General features: G+C 42.0%; 1 protein-coding gene across 2 annotated transcripts in view; it reads left to right on the forward strand.

The window, feature by feature from the left end:
- The first annotated feature begins 6777 nt into the window (after nucleotides 1–6777).
- The window catches only part of myh11a (myosin, heavy chain 11a, smooth muscle), a 43787-nt gene continuing 27930 nt past the window's right edge, over nucleotides 6778–22634 (forward strand). The window contains exons 1-4 of one of the 2 annotated variants that reach the window (XM_049572995.1): nucleotides 6778–6935; nucleotides 10892–11256; nucleotides 12417–12573; nucleotides 20899–20926. In XM_049572995.1, coding sequence (XP_049428952.1) covers nucleotides 10915–11256; nucleotides 12417–12573; nucleotides 20899–20926 — 527 coding nt within the window. In that variant the 5' untranslated portion in view covers nucleotides 6778–6935; nucleotides 10892–10914. The remainder of the gene's footprint in view (nucleotides 6936–10891; nucleotides 11257–12416; nucleotides 12574–20898; nucleotides 20927–22634) is intronic. The other variant, XM_049572994.1, reaches the window with a different exon arrangement.

The raw sequence follows: 22634 nt of genomic DNA on the forward strand, positions 1-22634 counted from the left end.
AAAAAACATTAAACATGCTGTATGTAAGAGATTTCGGCATCACAGTCCGTGTATTTTTAAATGTATATTTATTCTACCACATGGTGATGAGGGACAGTTCACATATACATGATGTCAACTGTCGTGAACCACATGCATGTGGATCGTGCAACTTCAGCCATTTGTTGCACACAGTGATATGCAATCATGTTTTTATATAACAAATAAGATTTTGTTTAGATTTATTCAGTGTAATTTTTGATTCATTGACTACAGTACCCCAAACAGCCCTCAACATTAAAACCGCTGACAGGTGAAATGAATAACATTGATCATCTTGTTACAGTGCAGTGTTCTGCTGGGAAACATTGGGCCCTGGCATGCATGTGGATGCCACATGACCATAGACTGTATAAACTATTGGACATGGCTACCATGACGTCCCCAATTGGTTTTACGACTGCAGTTTTAATGCTTTGAGTTTGGCATTTTGGCTCTCGTCATCTTGGATTTTTGGAGCCAGTGGGGACCATATTTGGCTGAGATAGCGAAGCTGTGGATGAGCGAGGGGTGGACTGTAGTGATGCCTCACAGACAGCCTGTTACTCAAAGCGACCCTGCCCTTAATTATGCATAACTTTAAACCTTATAATAATGTAAATGTTTGAGTTATATGAAAATTTACCCCCACACAGTTGTCATAAATGTTGAAATCAGCTATAGAGACATAAACTGTTTATTGTTCCAGGCTGTAAACATGTTTATCTCTGTTGTTGAGTTGGACACTTTAACATGGAGGTCTATGAGGATGGACTCCTGGAGTCAGCCTCAAGTGACCCCTCAAAGAACTGCAGTTTTTGGCACCTCCATGCTGGCTTCATTTTTCAGCCCCGGAGGCTGCCACTTGCACTTGACATGCACCACCCACCCAAACACCATTGCAAACCAAGTACACCCCCTAATGGCAACAACATTCCCTGATGGCAGTGCCTCCACCCAGCAGGACAATACGTCATGCTACACTGAAAAAACTGCTCAAGACAAAAAGCTCAAAACATCAATCGGGCCTCCAAATTCTCCAGATCCTAATCCGATTGAGCATCTGTGGGATGTGTCAGTACCACAAGTCGCAACCCATGCGCCTCAAAGGATCTACCACCAATGCCCTGGTGCCAAACACCGCAGGACAGCCCCTGTGTCCTGTGTCCAGCGACGATGGGGCCTCCTTGGACTGGTCTTGGCTCTGAATTTTCAAGGCATGGATACAGGACTTCTGGGGGTGTCCTGTGGTGTCTGGCACCAGGGCATTGGTGGCAGATCCTTTGAGTCATTTGGGTTGAGACTTGGGGCACCAGCACATCCCATGGATGCTCAATCAGATTGGGATCTGGGGAATTTGGAGGCCAGATTGACGTCTTGAGCTCTTTGTCATGTCCCTTGGGCCATTCTTGAGCAGTTTATTCAGTGTGGCACTGTCATCCTCTGGGTGCCTCTGGGGTAGCGGCATGTCCCATGGATGCTTGAACAGATTGGGATCTGGGGAATTTGGATGCCAGTTCGACATCTTGAGCTCTTTGTCACGTTCCTCAGGCTACTCCTGAGCAGGTTTCATGGTGTGGCATGGCACATTGTCCTGCTGGGGGAACCACTGGCAATGGCATTCTCTACTGCCATTGGAGAATGCTATTGCCATGATGGGGTGTACTTGTTCCGTGACATTGTTTTGGTAGGCGGTGCATGTCAGGGGGATCCACATGAATGCCAGAACCAAAAGTTTCCCAGCAGAACTTTGCATTCTAACAAGACGATAAACGTTATTCACTTCACCTATCAGTGGTTTTAACGTTATGGCTGATTCGTGTTTAACCATCCATCACCCAGACTTTTTATCCATGTTCACTCCCTCTGCCATCTCTCCTCTTCATCTCTGTCAACTTAACATCTCTCTGGGGAATCACTTGGAGATTATTCTCCATCTCAGACAGCCGGGGGAGGACAAATGTTCTGGACAATGTTGAGGACAGACTCGTGTTGTCAGCACACACTGCCCGCATACTTCCACTTGATCCCTTCAAGTCTTTAAATTCCTGTCCCCCCATCTTTCTCTTTCTCTTCACATAGTACATCACTTTAAAGAGAAATAGACGTGACCTTTTATCAGCAGCAGTCATAAAGTACTCACCTCTGTGAGTAACCTGTGGGCATTAGAGAGCAAAGCAGTGATATAAAGCTTAGTGTGCAGAAAAATGATGTGGCAGTCTGTATTTATTTTGATTAAGAGCAGGAAACTCAAACTGCAAATTACATCTTTCATACTTCACCAAGAGGAATCTAGACGGTAGAGTCTTCCTCTTAGACTGAGAGCACATTTCCTTGTTACCTTGATACACTATGTATTGATAAGTTATTGTGTGTCACAGCTAACTCTAAAGAAACAACCTTGTTTGTTTGAACAATGCTGTTGCTGCTGGACCATATTTAGTCACCGGGGCTCGGGGTGCTCGCCTGTGCTAGACTTTGAAAGTAACACAGAAAGCTGCCGAGATTCCATACAGACCCCACTGTCCTTATATGGCACACTGCAACCTCTCTGTTCAGTGTATCTGCTGCTTTGTCTCCCCCTCCTCCTCCTCCCCCTCCTCCTCCTCCTCCTTGTCTTGTTCTTCATCCCTCCCTCTGCCTTGTTTCTCACCCTGTCTCTCCCTGAGTTTTTCAACCCCTGTCTCTCCTTCGTTAACGCCACCCTGCCGTCTTGATGTTGGCCAGAGGGAGCCCAGAGGTCCTCCATGTTGCTTCTTTGGTCTGTCATTAGGTTTCTCTCACACACACACAGTGGCGTAGAGCTGTGCTTCTCTGGCACAAAACAGGCCCCGGCTATCAACCAGCTGCTTGATTTATTGGAGCAAATAGATTGGTGTCCTTATATAGGAAGTTCCATTGGAAGGAAGCTGGAAACAGGAGGGATGCAGCAGGAGAAGGATGGAGAGGGGGAGGGTTGTTTGTGACCATGGAATGCGATGTGCGTAACGATAGAAGACGTGTGGGACGTACACACACACGTTCATCTTGTAAAGTCTGAGTTATGTTTAGGGGGAATCTCTCTGGAGCGGGTACAGTGAAGGGGGGATTCCTGTGCTGGGGACAGCTTGCCTTATGAGGACTGGGAGCAGATTGCATAATCTATAAATCCTACAGTTTGTGGGAGTGAAGCAAACAGCCACTAGGTTTTAGCTGTTGTGTCGCCATCATATGAATGTGATGCCTTTTTAGTTTTTCAGCTCAATATTTGGAGATGCTGTAAACTGTATGATCCTGAGCACAGTGAAAAAGAGTAGATGCTAAAACTGAAAACACAGTATGCACCATGACTCAGAGAATTTTCCATGAGGTTTACAAACTTTTCAACCAACAGGGAAAAATGATCATCTACAAGGAAACAATGTGCCCATTAGGCCTTTTTCACAGAGGACACACGTTAAAACAAACCCATAGAATTTACTCAATGTCAATGTCAGGTAACAATTTGCACTCACTTTGTTTGAGTAGATTTCAGCGCATGTCTTGAGTAAAGAGTACCTGAATTTAACAGCTATGACACTAAAACTTATTAGGTAAATAATACTTAACATTTTTTAATACATAACACAATTGATTACTCACAAAAAAGTTAGTTGTATTAACTCTTGGCAACCATGCTAATCACCGTACCATCAGAAACTACACTGATTATGACTCTCTTTTTTTAATCGATATGTTGACCACACTGTGCTCAACTGATGAGTTTATGTCCTCTAAGAAAAAGCAACCCAAGAGAAGTATGCATTGTTTGAATGCAGCTCAACCCTCTCCAGTCCCACTAATGAAACTGACTTTGGCCTTGCTGCTTGGGCGCTGACACATGCGCACATTGCAGTGAACAGATTATACAATATGTTGAAGTATATTTTATAGTATGTTGACGATTTAATTGATATGCATGGATTTTATTTGCCATCTTCCAAAATCCTTTTTTGCAGTGCATTTTTACATCACCAAAAGCACAGGTGTAATTAATAACATTAACGATGGCTGAATTCCACTGTGCGTGCTGCCTCTCTGTCACACTGTCATGACTTACTGGGACACTTGAGCAGATGTGAGCCTTGCCAATATTTTTAGTAACACCTGTGCTTCTCCTACTATGAAACTGTTATTAATACAACAGGGATCCCACGGTCATGGAAACCCCGGAAAGGTCATGGAATTTCACAATCACATTTTGATATTGGGCTTTATAAACAGAATTGAATTGAATTGTTTCAGTAAATTTTTCTATAATTCAGCAGGTTATGCTGTATATTAAGTTGGTGTATGTAGGGACGTAGCACCAAATTCTGGGCCCTATGCATAAGCAGTTTCTGTGGGACCCCCCGTCCTTCCTCTCTAGATCCATGTCTTTCTCACACACTTTGAATTTCTTTTACAAAGTCAGTTTGCTTTCTTTCCCTTTCCTGTCTTTCTTTCTTTCTTTCTTTCTTTCTTTCTTTCTTTCTTTCTTTCTTTCCTAGAACCGGATTTCCTTTTTCTTCTTGGGGAAAGACAGGACAGTGTATGTTGGTGCTCCAGCAGCATAAGCAGTCAGTCACTCAGCTCTAGCTGTGTTTAGAGATAAATCCTAGTGCAGGGGTGGACTGAACCGTTTTGTACCTTAAAGGAATAAATAAGCCTCAAAGAATTTCCACTATTTTTGAATACAAAGTTCAGTCAGTCCACTTAATGTAGTCATGGCGCTTCTAACTTAGAAACAAAAAAAAATCACACAAAACCAAATTTGTCATCCCAGCCTTTTTGCAGGCCCCCATCCCACAGTATGCTCCAGGGATGACATTGTGCTGTAGGCCAATGAGGAAGTTAGCGTCACCCTGTTTCTCGCATTAAAGATTTTTTTTGGATTCTTGCAGAAAATAAGTTTGTGATACTTACAGGTTTTGTCCAGCAAGTTAATCTTCACAAATGAACTCCACTTTTATGATTTTTGAAGCCTAAATTCAAGAAAGCAGCAGTGCAAAAATGCTAACTCATTTCCAGATTTTAAGGCCAGTATTGTAAACTTGAAATGACCAACATGAAAGAAATGTGGCGATATCTTTGGGCTATGGCTCTAAAATGGTTGTCCTACATCACACAGTAAGGGCGGTTCAAAGATGGCTATTGTCATGGTCTTGTGATCAAAGACAGCCTGGGGTAAAATTTGATGATGATCGTCAGAAATTTGTGATGACCATCTCACTGTGTGACTGCTGATACAACCTACGTCTACTAACCAACCAATAGAAATGCAGCATGAAATGACTAACCGGCACTAAACCCAAACAAACAGACAGATAGCAGCTCACCTTGGAGGTAAAATGCACTAGGGATTCCAGCAAAGAGGAAAACCTTGTTGTGGCAGCAGAAGCCTTGCCCGAATGATGTGTCCTCCATGATTGTGTAAAGACGGAAGAAGCATGGAGGGAAATAGTGGCGGAGTTGCAGCTGCCAGGTGAGCAACCTAGCAGCTAGCAAACACCCACACAGACACATTGCAGTATATAGTGCCCACAAATCTTAAGATTATTTAATAACGTGACTCCCTCTATGTTGTGCTTCACAGTTGGAGAAGTAATAGCCCGTGCAGCATCCTTGTGTACTCAGTATGGGAAGCTATTGCATCATACGTTGTAGCCTGTGATTCGCTGTCATCATACAGTCTCCATACATCAAACTTGATGTCATACCCAGGTTTATTGGATTCATGTTGCACAGTGTAGCTGCACTAAAGTTATGAAGCTCTAGCAAAAGTTTAGTCAGGGAGACGATACTTTTCATGCTCAGGCTGTGAGTGTCTTTCTCACCCTGCCATTCACTCCTTGTACATGCTGCTCACTCACTATCTCTTGGTGTCATTGTCTGAGTAAGTCACTTGAGTCATCAACTGATTCTCAATCAACCAACAGCACAGTGACACACCTTCTCTGTCAGCCTATTATCTTACTGCTCCTCATTTTAAATATGGTTCTTTCTCTGCTGTAGTCCTTTCTTGCTGCAGTCGTGCACTCCCTCCACCTCCCCATCACCACCCGGCCTTTACAGTTTCATCAGCCTCTTCTGCCTCAGAGTCAGCAGCCACCACCACCAGTGTCTGGACTCCATCGGGGGATTCATCCTGCTGCTGATGCTGCTGCTCAGATGTCCCTCGATCACAAAAATATCTCCCTCTGGTGTCCAAGCGCTGAAGACATAATTAATTAATGTTAATCTGTATGCTCATATTCTGCATTAAATATTATCTTTACTTCATTCTTATTTCTCTCGTGATTGGAATAAGATTGTTATACTCTCCTCGCTCCTGGGTGTTTGTTCCATATGCCCCTTTCTAACTTTGGGCACCTGCCTTTCTTAAGGTCTTTGCACGGCCCTGATAGCTTGCAGATACTGTAAGTGTAGTGGAGAAGGAATATTAACCTATAAAGTAGCATAAAATGGAAAATAAAGTGCACATACCTCACACATAAACACAGTCAAACTTAATGTGGAAGAAGCTACACCGTTCCTCATTTAGTTATTTTAACTTATTCATTCTTATCCTCATTTCATCAGCAGGACTCTGCTCCATTCAGCCCTTCTTCATTCTCATCATACCCTCCTCCCTCAGCCCTGCCGGTGTCCGCAGTGCGCATGTCCTCTGCCTCCTGCCCCACTACTGGATGCTGCCTGCAGCTGGACGATGCTGGAGGAGGAGGAGGAGGAGGAGGAGGAGGAGGTGCGGCTCGCGCGGCTCCACCCTCGCGCAGCAGTGCGCAGTTTAAATGGTAAGGCTGTGAAATTGACGGGGGTCATTTGGACTGTTCGTTTGTGGAGTACCTCGTCAACGCCGCTGCTCCAGACCCTAACTCTCCAAACCCAAAACTCCCCTGAACTAAATTTCTTCACATTGTGTGAGTATAGCATTTTCTATGGCGGGTCGTTTAACGAGTGGTGATGCTGGAGCGCACTTGTCAAACTGCATCCATCTCTCAGTTTACTAACTTCAGATGCGTTTGAGGAACAGGAATTTGTGGGGCTGTTTTCATTCAACATTAAACATGATGCTAGAAAGGAATTCTATATTCCTATATCAGTATTTAAGCCATTACCATTATTAGCTTTAGCTTTTTGGTAACCTGTTTGCAATTTGCATCACTTCTTAAAGTTACTTTTTGAAAACAGTGACACCATTTAGGTGCAGGCAGGTGCTCAGGTCCACTGTAACCTACATTATTGAGTTTATTAATACTTCTCATTCATACATAAATTTGTGTATTAATCAAGTGTATTAGACACTGTAAAAATCATGCTGCATTCACTGTACCATGCTGCAGTGCACAGTAAGGAAGTAAGGGGAAGTTGGGTCTGAATATCTCAATAAAGAAATGGGCTCAACTCTAACCATGGAGTTTCCTGTTTTCCAAATATGGTTGTATAAAGCTGTCTGTCTGTCAAACTGCTGAAACTGTTGTGGCTGAGAATGCAGACGCTTTAGTGAGAACTGACATTTGTCACACGTCACCAATGAAACCTGTCTGTGATTGTTTTAGAGGAGTTGATAGTCTGGTTTCATTTCATTGTTAGATCTCTCCACTATTATGTACATCAATGACTAGTTCAGTGATGGCCACATTTGCTTGCCTTTGTTAGTTTGAGATGTTCATCAGGTCAAAGAAACACCAGCATCACTCTTGTTTTACACTGAGAAGGACTTCTACTAGACTTCTTAGTTTGCTGGTTCTGGTGCACGGTGTGGCAAAAGAGGAGGAGTGTTTGTGCAATGGCTTATCATTTTTTTACCAGAGATGAGGAAGGAAGTTATTTGTTGACAGCTTATTTCGCTGTCATATTTTTATTTAAATGGAGAGCTCTGCCTGAGGACATTTGGTCTAATGGGACAAACCAAGTATCATTTGTCTGTTTGAGTCTTTACGATTTAATTATTTTCATGCTGTAATCACAATCATCATACAGAGGCATTACTGCGAAGATGATACAGGAAGAATGTTTGTGGAAACAACCAAGAGAGGAAATGAGTTAAATCATTCACAGGCCCTACAGGTCAACCTCTTTCACCCACAAGTAGAAATAGGCCAGTCAGTCTCCTGGGTGACATTTCCATGTGTTTATTATCATTTTAAATAGAGATTATGAAATAAAGTAATTGTTACTGGACATGTCATAGATTTGTATTGTTGTTTTCTTCTCAGCCTCGATGGGATGTGTTTGAGAATGATGGTCAGCATCTGATGATAGCAAAGGATCTGATAATCTTAAGTGAAATGTGCTTGAGTTGATGGTTTATGGTCGGCTAAGCAGTTCTGTAAAACTGTGCTAAATGCAGCGTTCTTGTGGGTTAATTTTTTTTTTTTTTTTTCTCAGTCATTTACGGTATGACTGTGAACACATTAGTTACAATGGAGTATGAGTTGTCAACCCAAATGCCTGAAAAAATGTTGGCATGGTACCTTTCTGTAACCTGAGGATATGATACATTTGGATGTTATTATGCAGCGGATACCTTGAAGCTTCTAGTTGAAAAACCACTTGGTTATGGTTCGGAAAAGATTATGTTTTGGCTTAAAATACATGGTTCTGGGGGTACCATCCCCAAACACAATGCTTTTTGTACCACTACCCCCACTGGACAAACAACATGGCTGCAAAATACCCTCACGTGATGCCTTAAAGACCCTGGAAACACAGCAATGACTCATTAATTCACAACTGGTTTTGTTGGTCTCAATCAGTGGTTTGCAACTCTGCAGGCATCTCGCCTAGATGACATGCTATCCACCATCCTCTCCTCCTCCCAGTGACAGTCAGCTCATACACTAGTTCACTTTAGAAACGATATGATACATAAAAACGTGCAAATGTAACGTATTGTTGGTCTGCAGAAACTACCACACTTTCATCAGGCGACTGGTAAGCTTAGTCTCATGGCTAATGATAGATGTGCTGACAAACAGGGCCCTTGTCATACATAACATTTCCAGTCAGTCTGTATCAACCTGTCAGCCCCACTTCAGACGGCTGTCTGCGAGATACTCTGGCTGAGTACAGAGCGGTGTTGATACAACAGAGAGAAAGAAAGAGGGGGCTTTGAGAAGGTATCAAGCCACAGCGGTGAGAAAAGTTAAAGGGATTGAGGAGGAGGGCTTTGATTGGCTGCACATACTTTAGCACGCGGGGGGAGCGTCAGGAAAAGTCTGTTTACTTTTTTCTGCAGAAGTAGCTGATCATCAAAGCATCAGCTGGTGCCCTCCTCGTTCCCTCAGAACTATGCTCAGTTCACTGCACTTATCCAGCGGCTCTGCAGCTTTTGACAAATAGGAAGTGTCTGTCTGTGCCTCCAGTTAATATTTATGCAATATCTTTTAGAAGTTTCTGGGTGGTTTGGTTTGGTTGGTCCCTGGAGAACGTTTATTGGCTTCTCAGGAGGCTCAGTGGCTTTTTTTACAAAGTTCCCACTCAATTAAAGTGTGTGCCAGTCTTGGCGTGCGGAGGGATGGAGAGGAGGGGAGTAACAGACTGTAGACATGGGTGACTCATTGTCTGTAATCCAGGAACCACTAAGTTTTCAGTCATTCAGAGGCCAATCCCATTCATCATATCATAATATTGTTTAATGTAGTGTTAAACTCACTGGACCAGTTTTGTTTGGTCGCACATATAGTGCAGAACATGGGGATGACATATTTACAAGCTGTACTCGTTACTTATAGTTTAATAGAGTTAGGTTCAGGTACAATTCTAGCACCTTTGCATTTCACAGTGCCTCCTGCTGCAGGTGCTTCTCCCAGACATGGCTGATTCCCAGACACTTGTTCATATTTCAGCCACTGCCTGCTGCATTTAAAAAACGAACGTGGCCCATATGAAGCATGATTGTTAAAGCCCCGGGCCCCCCTCAGGCTCCCTGCCTCGCTGTTATCATTTTGAAGTAAACGACGAGGCCAGCAAGAGACATACTATTCCCTATATGGGCTTTGTTTGGGAGTTCACTTGCCTTGCTGTTTAGGTCCGCAGAAAAAGAGTCCTGCTCCAGAGAAGGAGCCCTTATATGGTCATCACAGCACGAGACTGAAGCCTCCAAGCAGAGAGACAGGGCGAGAGAGGGAGAGAGATGGAGGGGGAAAGACACGGAAAACATGGATGTTGTCAATTAAGCACTGACTTAATGACTGAGTATGAGTAAATGCTCATGAGCATTAATGGTTTGGGAGTATTACAGATAAAGCCGATGACAACATGTGTTGGTCTTTGTTTGTGAGTTAATTAAAATTTCCCAGCCTCAATCTTTCTATCTAAATTAGGCAGGGGGGTTGTTTGTGCGTCTCCCTTGTGGCATATGTGAAAAGTGTGGGGTCGAGAGGGGGTGGAGGTCTGTGAGAATGACTGCTCTCTGGAACTCCCCGATGGATAAAACATGTTAACCCTTTGAGTTACAATCACAGGCAGGAGGTAACTTTAGCAGTGTGTCTATTAGTCTGATAGCTTACTGCAGTGTTTAGTTAACCCTGTGCAGAAACTGCTGTCTTTTTACCCAAAAAGAAAACCAGAATACTTGCTGAAGGGTTAATATTCATGTAGGGTGTGTATTATAAAGTGTGGAAAATACTGTAATTCTAATTGATGCATCACTGCAAGATCATGTCCTGTAAAATATTAACGTTGTGTTGAAGCCTCATTTCTTGCCCCCTTATCTTTTGTATTTCCTGCCTTTCTGCTTTGTTCCCTTGTGCCTCTGTTCTTTCCTAAGTTCCTTCCTTCCTCAGTAACTCACTTTCTCCCTCCCTCCTGTCTTTGCTTCCTTTATTGTTTACCCTTTTTCAACATCTAATTCATTTATTCTCTTCAACAGCTGGCCCTCCACCTCAGCCCAAGATGTCCACCAAGGCCCCAAACGAGGACGAGAAGTTCCTCTTTGTTGACAAAGACTTCATAAACAGCCCCATGGCTCAGGCCGACTGGGCCGCCAAGAAGCTGGTGTGGATCCCGTCGGAGAAGCATGGCTTCGAGGCGGCCAGTATCAAGGAGGAGCACGGCGACGAGGTGCTGGTGGAGCTGGCTGACAATGGCAAGAAGGTGACGGTCAACAAGGACGACATCCAGAAGATGAACCCGCCAAAATTCAGCAAGGTGGAGGACATGGCTGAGCTCACCTGCCTGAACGAAGCCTCCGTGTTGCACAATATCCGCGAGAGGTACTTCTCAGGCCTTATTTATGTAAGTATACAGTAAAAACATGGAAATGCTCCCACAGTCATTCACTCACACCCAAACAGCATGTAGCTACACATGTTTGTATCTGAGCATTTTCTGTTGAACTTATTAATTCCCCTGCAGCTGTTACAGCCCGTTTAAATCTTTAGTTTGACATTGCGATGTTGCATCCACTGATTACCATTAGGGAGGGGGATTTGATTTTCCCTAGCCAGTCACCAGAGACCAACATATCCGCCTGAATCTAACATCATTTTAAGTCCACACTAACACATTGCTGTGCCAACATTCTTGTTTTAAGGAAATTTTTAAAAGTGGATTAGAGCGAATTTAAACCAACTACGATATTGGGCGATATTGAGAAGACATATCGATTTAGAACAGCCTCAATAACAGCGTCCATCTTGTCTATAGCAGCCGCCTTTGTTGTTATTACTCCAGTGCACTGCTTGACAACAGCCTGGCTGTGGTCAGCACCGATAAAACTTGGTAAAACATTTATTTAAACGGAAATGGTGATGCATTGAACGCCCTGTTTGTTTCACAAGCGCTCTGCTTTTTAATACGGTGGGGTTTCATTCAGTCCAATTCAAAGGGGCTTTAGTTGCCTGGGAAACTTAGGCTACATGACTTTGCCAAAGCAAGTGAGAAATAAAAACAAAAATTAAATTCACAATAAGTAAAGATCTGTGAGAATTTCAAAATATATACACGTTGCTGCTGATAAGGTAACACCTCTGACACACCCACCAAACGAGACAAAAAGTACCTCAAGCTTTTTGCACACTGTTTCGAGAAAACATGTTGTTAAACCTGGAAACTGTAGCAAAATGGTGCACACTGTTTTCAGATAGAACACCCCCCCTTGGCAACGGCATTAGTCCCCCCGTGCCACTCATTGGTCATTCTTTATTTTAACTGAGAAACCACATGTCACAAAATCAGACAGATCAGTCAACTCAGTGGAGTGGACAAACTCCAAGGTCTGGACCCATGTAATAGATTCCCTTATCCTCATTTGAACCTGATCCTCGAACAGTTCTTTACAGTATTTTAATGTTTACTGTTGCTTTCTTCCCCTGACTTCTTTAATTCCTTCCAACTATAGAAATACAAGAACGCAAACACGTAGCAATGCTCATCTCCCTGGTCTTTTCTTTCAGACATACTCCGGCCTCTTCTGCGTGGTGGTGAACCCCTATAAAATGCTGCCCATTTACTCAGAGAAGATCATTGACATGTACAAAGGGAAGAAACGACATGAAGTCCCCCCTCATATCTACTCCATTGCTGATAATGCCTACAGGAACATGATGCAAGGTAAGTTTTCTTGTTATCCCAGTGTTTGAAATGTAAGGTTTCTCCCACGTTGCATTAACATGCAAATCACATAAACTGGAAACATAACAACGATTGTCCAGAGTTGTGTGTTTTCAGTTTATTAGCTCTGTGATGGGCTGGTAACCTGTACAGAGTTTGAATCAATGATGCTGAGGCATGACCAGGCAACACCTACCTATCATTTCTGAGTGCTACCTTGCCATTGGAGCAGAGTTACAAGGGGTAGTGGTTGAAAACTTCCCCTGTGAAATGGAACAATCCTTCAAGACCCTGATACGTCACCACTATGCCGGTGTGTACATAAACAAATGGGTGTTGCCAGACATTGTGAGTATCTTCTGCAGAGGTGATTTCTCTTGCATATGCTAGAGGCAATCTTTTGCATTTTTTAGAATGCTTGTGATTCATTCCGAACTTAATTGTCACACTATCAATTGCCCAAACAAGTCATCAAATAAACACCCTAGCCCTAGATGTGAACATGCAAAACAAAGGGTTAAAGGTTAAATGGTAGGGCTAAGGGGTGTATTAGGACTGGGCCTTGGTGTAACTCATTGACAGCCCTCACACATAACCAAGCAAAGTGTTGCGTGTAGTGTCAAGCTGCTGGCCTTGTATGTTTCCAAGTAATTTCTGTCAAACTGAAGTGTGTGCTGGAAGCTTAAAAGAACCTGTTGTGGGTGAGTTGTGGTATCAGCTGTCAAAAGTCTCGCTTCTGTCCGAGTGACGACAGCTGGCAGCATTTAGCGCTGTCATGTTGACAAAGCGGTTAATGAAAACCACAAACAGGCCAATGCTGTCAGGACTTTCAGATGCAGAAGTGTGTTTATTATTATGTACAGTCCAAAAATCAGCTCCAAAGCTCCACCTGCCTGCTGTCACTGCATTACAAAGTAAGCTAGTAATGAAAAAAAATTAAAATAAAATCTAAGAGGGTATTTTATGGCCTATTTGAGAGTCAGTGTCTTGTAGAGGTGACGATAGTGGCCTTGGCAGAGTCGTGCTTACAGTAAATGGCTTTTGGATAAGCCTGCAGTGGTGCGATTTTAGAGCAGCTAGTTTCCCATAGAATCGGTTTTGTGTGTTTCCAGGGGGTCGTGCCCACTGGACTCCGTGTTGACATGAGGATGTTCTCTCAGAGGGGTTGACATCTGGATTGAGAGATGGGTGGAGGCAGTAAAACATTTCCTGTTTCAGCAGCCTGCCCTTCCTCATTCACATCTTCTGTGTTTTTTTTTTCTCTTTTGGTCAGAATGAATACCACAGATTTTTTTTTCTGGTGCGAGAGAGGAGAGTTTAAAGTTCCCATTAAATGGGTTTGAGATCGTACTTACTCTCTGCTTTGGTTTGATGAGTTTCCAATGAAACAGGATGTTTGGACAGGACTTAGCGCAAAGTTAGGAAGTAATTGTTTAGAGAGCTCCAAAGAAAGAGGGATTATCCGAAATCTTCCAAAACCATACGATTCAATCTCTCTGCCTGATGTAACTGCTCAGTCATTTAAGTCACTCAGTCAGGATGATATGGAGGAGTTGACCCAAGCTCAAGCTCCCTTCTTCAATATTCTACATCAGTATAGCTCATGATATAGCTTTGGCATTTTATCCTCATATGAATGAACAAGCACTCACAAGCTAAGCAAGTGCATTCAGATACAGTATGAAAGCTAACTTTTGAGCGTCAAGTTTCATTTCTTATGTGGTCTCTTAAACTCACTGTCTCTATATTTTAAGGGAATTGATACTTTAACTAGAGCTGAAATTATATCTGAGTCTGAAAGCTCCCAGAAATGATTGATCATGCGAAAAGAGGAAGTGAAAGAAATACAGCTGCAACAATATCCAATCTGCGGACAGACAGACTGTTACGATCCTGTTCAGTTTGCTAAATTATTTTGGTATTATCCTTGTGAATATCCTAATCCTTTTTGAGTCTTTGGTAATGTGGATCAGTGCTTTATCTTTTATTTTATTTTATCTTACCTTTATTTAACCAGGAGGAAAGACTCATTGAGATTAAAAATATCCTCTTCAAGAGTGCCATGACCAAGACAAGCAGCAGCACAAATAACACACTTCAGACAAAAAACAAACACAAACAATTTAGAATTAAATGAAAAGAACAGCTCATAGAAATTATGATATACCAAAAAACATCACAGACAGATGTGACCACTTCCAAGTAATTTAGAAACACTTTAAATGCATCCAACGAGACCAGCCCCTTAAGAAATAAGTTTGCAACTTATTCCAAGCCAGTGAAGCAGCATACATTTTCACCCTTTTCCTCAGATCAGTGTGGACTGTAGGAACATTTAGCAAGAGTAAGTCTTGGGAGTAAAGACAGTAACTTCCCATACTTTTTTGTAGGATATAGATCCCTAAAGGAGAAGGTAGAACACATAGCTTTACAATTAAGAATGTACCAATAGTTAGGGCTGCAGGTGGACAAGGCAGACCATCCTACCTGAGCAGAAAGAGAACAACGGCAAGTAAGGGATTTGAGATTTGTAATAAATCTCAGTGCTCCATGATAGACAGTATCCAGCGTGTGTAGGCACTGTGAAAATACATGCATGTATGAAACATGCCCATAGTCCAGCACAGACATTAAGGTGCCAGCAATAAGGCTCCTTTTTGCCTCGAAGAAAAAGCTCTGAGATGTCTCTGAAAAAAAACCCACAATTTTAACTTAAGATTTGTTCACCGGTTGTTGAATGTGAGGTTTAAAAGACAGACAATCATCGGTTATAATTTCAAGATATTTGTAATGAGATATAGACTCAGAGCCCATGTGAAAGGCATCATGAGTTTTGTTTTGTCAGCATCCAAAACACATTTTAAATCTCACAAGATGCACTGTACAGTACCAAAAGGAAGTTGAAGCTGATAAATAGCCTGGTTTGGTGTAGATGAAGAGAACTAAATCACAGCATCTTCGGCATAAAAGCCTAAATTTGCTTACTGCTGTTTCTTACTTTGACAATGTAACTGTCATTAATACGTATATATTGAAGGATTTTGAATTCAAGCAGGTCAATACACAGGAAATACCAGTACTGCTGTGGTGTGTAAATATGGTGTGACAAGTAAACAAGAAGGGGCAGGATTGATTGGTGTTTGTGTGGGTGTTTGGATAACGCCTCCTCAGCTCATCCCTTCAGAAGAACCCATGCAGCTGCAACTCCAAGACCATTTTGAGATGATGGGAGAATCACATGTTTGTTACCACCCACAACACTATGTGCATATAAAAAAGAATGTGTTTTGATTTGCTGCATTTATTTCAGACTAAACAAATCAGACGTTTGCTCAAGCTTGTGATATATGAAATGACAGTTAATGTTTCAGACTGTGGACCACCCATTCAGTTTAAACATCTAAAACATATCTTTAAGCTGCTTTTTTTTTCTACAACAAAGACAGAGTGAGCAGCAAAAGCAATGATAGCACTGTCAGTTCATAAATACAAAAGACAAGATAATGGCAAGCTATGAAAGGGAGGTAATAAACATTTGAAGGTTCAGTATGTAATTCTGGAGAGAGATAGTTGATTATTGAGTCCCATATCCAGGTCGTCAAAAACCAATGACCTTGGGCTGGTAGTTGTACTGAACCACCAACCACAAGCGTCGGTCTTCAACAACCTGGGCTTCAGACTTTACAAACAACCATCTTTCTCCAGAATTACATACTGCACCCTTAATAAAAACAGTCTCATGAAAGTGAATCTTTCAACATGACTTAAGATGTGACTTAAAATATGTCAGAGATTATAACATAGTAACCTCTTTAGACGAGTTGTTTCAAAGCCTGGGATATCTGACTTAAAAAGAAGTCACCTCTTTTATTTAATCCAGACTTAGTCACAGTCAGGAGGACCTAGATGTGGTCCCTCAACTCAGTCACGATAAATGTTGGCTTTTCTGCAAACCCCGGATACGTTGCATTTTTACGTTATTATGTAGTGTAATGTTAAAGTTCACTTTTCCTTATGTTTCAACTACACTTCGATTAATGTGTGGCTAGGTTTAGGCACAGAATCTGCTTGGTTATGCTAAAGAATAGATCTGGCTTTAAGTAGTTGTGTTATGTGGCATCATCTCTTGAAAAAAGATGTCAGGCGCACACTCTAAGACTCGATGCAAAAATGTTTTCTTTTATTCAAGTAACAACGTTTCGACTAGACCGTCTTCATCAGGGTATCAATACCCTGATGAAGACGGTCTAGTCGAAACGCTTTGAAAAGCACTTGTTTTTTACCAAGGCATTGCTGCGTTTCGGCCAGGATATTGACATGTAAAGCAGTTGTTTTTTAGTGAGTCTTTGCTATGTTTTCAGCAGCTTTTTAACCACCAAACACGAGTGTTTTTGGAGACCTGTCACACCATTTCCAGCCGTGATGGTGCCATGAAAAAAGGTTGTGTTTTGTTGGGACATCCTGGCGTTTTCTGCTGAGATGATGCCACATGTGAAGAGAGGAGGCGTGCACACCAGGTTTGGAGAGGTGCTGACCGTTGACGAAAATATACAAACTTAAAAAAAAAAAGTGTCAGGCGCACAATCTAAGACTTGATGCAAAAATTCAAGTTCATCAGGGTATTGATACCCTGATATCAATGATGAAGACGGTTTAGTCGAAACGTTGGTACTTGAATAAAAGAAAACATTTTTGCATCGAGTCTTAGAGTGTGCACCTGACATCTTTTTTCAAGTTTGTATATTTTCATCAATGGTCAGCACCTCTCCAAACCTGGTGTGTGCTCCTCCTCTCTTCACATGTGGCATCATCTCAGCAGAAAACACCAGGATGTCCCAACAAAAAACAACCTTTTTTCATGGCACCATCCCAGCTGGAAATAGTGTGACAGGTCTCCAAAAACATTCATGTTTGGTGGTTAAAAAGCTGCTGAAAACATAGCAAAGACTAACTAAAAAACAACTGTTTTCCATGTCAATATCCTGGCCGAAACGCAGCAATGCCTTGGTAAAAAACAAGTGCTTTTTGAAGCATTATTGCCACTGCAATAAACAGTGACTGGGCACTAAAAAACACCCACGTTTGGTGAAAAAGCTGCTGGAACTGCTGCGACGACTCACTTAAAATCAGCTAGTTCTGATGTTTGATGTTTGTCAAACCATCCATGATCCCATCACCACATGACAAAGTCAGCTCACACTATGTCACTATAGAAATGTTTATATGATACAAGTGTAATGTATCCGTGGTTTGCAGAATTGTACAATGCCAACATTTTCTTAAGGCGACTGTGCTGGCTTAGTTACTGGCTTGCTGTTGAATCTTGAAGCATGATAAAGACTTATGTATATCCAAAAACTGTAGCACCTCTTCCTAACATACAGCGAATGGATGGAACTTGAAAAAAGCATCCAGATATACTACGAGTGACAGCAGGGGCGATTCTAGGATCAGAGGTTTAGGGGTGCTGAGCACCCAGAGAGCTGCCTAGCCAGGCATGATAAATTTCACTGTTTTGTACATTTTAACGCAATTTCATTCCCACATTTGTGAAAGAAAAGCACAACACTTTTTGGGAAAGTCTGGATTGGAATCATAAAAGAAACATATCATAACCCTAATTTCTGGGGGAGGATAACTCATTTTGATACAGCAGGTCCTCAACATACACATAAACAGTATGTATGTTTCTGGAGTAAACCAGCCCCCTATAGTGAGTACCAAAAATACTAATAAGAATACTAATAAATAAAGTCCTCTCTCTGCTCCTCTCTCTCTCTTTGTACTGTCAACCAAAAGGCAAATAACCAAATAATGTGTTTTATATCTAATAAGAGATATAAACTGATACATTGATCCAACTTACATCATTCTAGATAGACAGACCATTTGATCTTACACTCTTACCTGAACCTGGCTCTTTTTTTTTTTTTTGCGAAAAAACAATCTTATATCCATGATGAGGCTGTCTGTCTGTCTGTACACACACACACACACACACACACACACACACAATAGGGCATCCAGTCAGTTAGCTAGTCAGTAGCACCTTGGCTTTAATATTAACACATGCACATGACACAACAGCTAGCTTCTTTCATTCCAATTCAAACAGAGGACAGTGGTACTGACCACCTGTAACTGGTACTGCACCTCTAGCTAGAAAAAACGTCAGCTAACTCCTACCTAACAACATAAACAGTGACCTACGATTAAATGCAGCAAAAAGGAGGACTGGTAATGATAATAATGTGTTGGTAATGAGTGGTAGAAGTTAAGAAATGTGCCACATATCCTGGTTTAAGCCAGGTACTTACGCCACTACTGCATATCACCCACTCTGGAAGGCAGCGCATTGCTCTGTTGAAATATCATGTTTCAACCAAGTACTGTATGGCTTTGACACTTTTCTAACTTGTTAAAAAGGGACATACAGTTTAAAAAAAAAAAAAAGCTTCAGCACCCCCAAAAATGGGCTAGAAACGCCTATGAGCGGCAACAACATTCAGGGAGCATATCGAGCTCTGAGCTAGCCTAAGCAACAGCTAGCCATTACTCTGAAAATAGGTTGGAGATGCGAGAAGCTTTGCTGAGATGGAGCCAGGGCGAGATGTTTTTCAAACAAGCAACACGTCACTCGGCCTTTTCACTGGAACATGAAGCAGGTTAGGTCGTTTTCATTGGGAGACACTAAAATAACCTGATGTTCTCTCTGTTGCTTGTTCACATCGCATCCAGTTAGGAAGAGCTGCCAAGCTTTAGGATGGTCTTAGTATAAATGCTTTCAATAAGCCTTTATACACAAGAGTCCTCGACTCTCAGAAGGTTAAGACTAAATCTACACAGCTCTAACCCCTTTGAGCCTTTATTGTATAACACTGTGGCTGGCAGGGAGTTGTTATTGTTGACGCATTAGTGGGAATTCCCATGAAGTAGGGACTAATGGTGCAGGATGTCTACACCGAGCACTATAGAATGAGCAGTTCACATGTTAGAGTGGAAGTTGTGCATAACTAAAGCAAATCCAGATAACTCGCTGAAGCTTTGAGACATTCTTCCTGCAGTCTTGGCTGAGATCCCATTCCTCCGAAATTATGCCTCAGTCTTTGATGTCCAGGAGATAAAAATGTGAAATTCCCTCAGGGAGTTTGCTGTCCCCTTGAAGTCTCCCTGCAGCAGATGACTGATGTGTTTCTCCTCTGTGCTCCACACAGGTGCAAAGTCATTGACGCTCACATGTAATCAGATTTTGGGGTTTTACCTAACATGAACAAATCAGTGTCACGAAAATATTCTCAATATTTTTGCAGAGTCCCGTCTCTCTGAGTCTCTGGTGCACAACTGAGTGTTGTTTTTGGATGTCTTACAAAAGCTCACGACTCTGGCCACCTCTCCCTCTCCCTCTCTCCTTCTGCCTTAATTAGGAAGTGCAGAGAGGGAACAGGCTGCATTTTGTGTGTGTACGTAAGGAATGGAACAGCAGCCAAAGTCGAGGCCAAACAGAGAAACGGCATCCGTGCTATTTTACAGTTCAGGGCAGGCTGCACACTGTAACACAAGGTCATAAATCACAGGATGGAAATGATGACGCTGCACATGAATGATGTTCTTCACTGTATGAAGATGAAGAATTGTTGGCGAATGCTCCGTGTTGTGTCTTTTTTTCCCCACAGCTGGTCATTTTTGCAGTAAAGCATTCAGGTGTCATTTACTAAGAGGTTTCATGTGGAAAACTGACAGCAAACTTATCTTTTCTGTCATCAGTACTCCCTGTACTCCCCCAGGAGTGGCTTGTATTAAAGGTTACAGTTACAAAATAACCTTACATGGACTCTCTGTATTCTCCCAGGAGCATTTTTGGAGACAGTACAATGACTCATTGCTCAGCACATTCAGAGTTGATTTTCATGGTTGAAAATCTAAGTCTTTGTGGGAGTTACATGTTTCTTTAGGCACAGGGGAGCCTTCGCAAATCACACAGCCTTCTTGAAGTCTTGAACTGAGTCCCAGCCGGTGTTATAAGTTTAACAGTAGATTGATCGCTATTCCTTGAGAATGGCTTGTGGTTTCACATGTGGTATGTACAGTAGTGTCCTGAGCTATTGTGCATGACTGTACACATATCCTCGAGCCAAATGTAGGGGAAGAAGTCCACGTGCTTTTAATTCATAATAAAACCAACATATTTGTATGTTGGTTTTTGCAGATTCCTTTGGTTTACCACATCATTTTGGTGCCTTTATAAGTGATCTGGATACTCACTGTTATGTTTGTGAATGAGTCCCACAATTTGACTAACACTGTAAACTTTCTTTGTTTCTACAGATCGCGAGGACCAGTCCATTCTCTGCACGTAAGTAAAATTTTCTCACCTCCAAACTCACTTTTGTTGTCTTTCCTTAAAGGGATAATAATGTCTGTATTTTATGTCTCATATAGTGTTTCAAAGAAGGATGTTCAAATTAAACTTGGCCAAAGTTTCATATCATGAGATAGACTTATGTAGAAGTAACCCCTGTGAGAAAAATCCTACAGTTTCCCACAGTTCTGAATACTTTCTGTTCCTAACATTTTTGTCTACTCTGTCTTCAGTATGACATCATAGTGTGGCCACATTTCTTTATATGGTCCTCTGCTCTAGGCACGCTACTGCAAGTGTTTACATTACATACACTGCTACATGTAGCCACATGCTAACACCAGGGAAACATGTCATCTTAGTTGCAGATGTTGTTGTTAACCCCCCCCCCCAATTTCAGATCATATTCCCGCTGGAGTATGTCCGCTAGTTAAGATTTTATTTGGAATTTTTCAAGGCAGAAAGGGTCACTATTCTCCATTACAGTCATTCCTTGGCTGCCATAGAGTGCTCCAGGGAGGATGTTTTTTGGTAAGCCAACCCAGGATTTAGCGTCACCCTGGTTCCCTCGTCAAAAAGCCTGTGGGATTTTTCAATTGGATTTTGGATTATTGGAAAAAATAAACTCTGTGGCAAACCACTGTTGTGCCAGAAGTAGCCACTTGTTAGCAACCACCTTTTTTAAGACACCTAAAGGCTTTATAATTTACAAGTGGGATACTTACTGGCATATTTTATGTCGTAGAACAAAGCGTAAAAATGTTACTAAAGCTCTTGTTAATCACAGACCTTATTTCAGGTATCTAACCGAAAACCCATTCAAAAAAACCACTGAGTTTGAGACAAGGGAACCGGGAGAGCTAACATGCTAACTCATTTCCAGGTTATAGGACTCATTCCTGCAGCACTCTATAATGATGCAAAAACTTTGAGATACCGAAGACCTGGAAACGTTGACCAATAAGAGCAGACTGGGCTTTTTTGGGAGGAGTCCTTAAAGAGACAGGCAGATGGTGTATACAGGTGTTCCAGCACAGACAGTATGAGAAAAATAAGATTTTTTTTGTCCATTATAGCATGTAAACATATTCCAATAGAAGCCCATAATACAAATATGAACCTGAAAATGAGCATTAAAGACCCTCTTTAACCTTTTGTCCCAGACATCACATTATAGCTAGAAGAAAGGCTGCGTGTGTATCTGTGTGTCTGTGTGAAGGAACGGTTACATAACGCTTGTGTAAACACAGAGTTAAACAAAGGAGATACATCTCTGGTCTGCCAGCAGCACCCAGCCTCAACCTGCAAGGAAATTATTTATAATATAACTGTGATAATGTTTGAAGATTTTGCTGGCTGGATGCAGGGTGCTTTAGATTGTGAAATCATGTTGCAGTGGATTGTATTGTATTTAAATGGAGCCAAACTGGATGAGCACGCAGCGCTCCCACAGGGATGTAGCCTCACTCTCCTCTCTCCTCTCAGGTCAGGAGGCATGGCCTGCGTGCTGATGGGAGAACCAGATTAGCTCTCCAAATGTTTAGGCTCCATTTTGTTTATTTATTTTTCTTCAAACTCATTATTGAGCACTTTGACATCCATTGGTCATCTAGGGACAAGCAATGTCCTTTTGTCTGGCATTATCAGTTTAATCTTTGGACTGACCAGAACTTTAATTTATAGAAAAATAGTTAAGTAACCA

This window comes from Epinephelus fuscoguttatus, linkage group LG3 (genome assembly GCF_011397635.1).
Source record: "Epinephelus fuscoguttatus linkage group LG3, E.fuscoguttatus.final_Chr_v1".
Taxonomy (NCBI): domain Eukaryota; kingdom Metazoa; phylum Chordata; class Actinopteri; order Perciformes; family Serranidae; genus Epinephelus; species Epinephelus fuscoguttatus.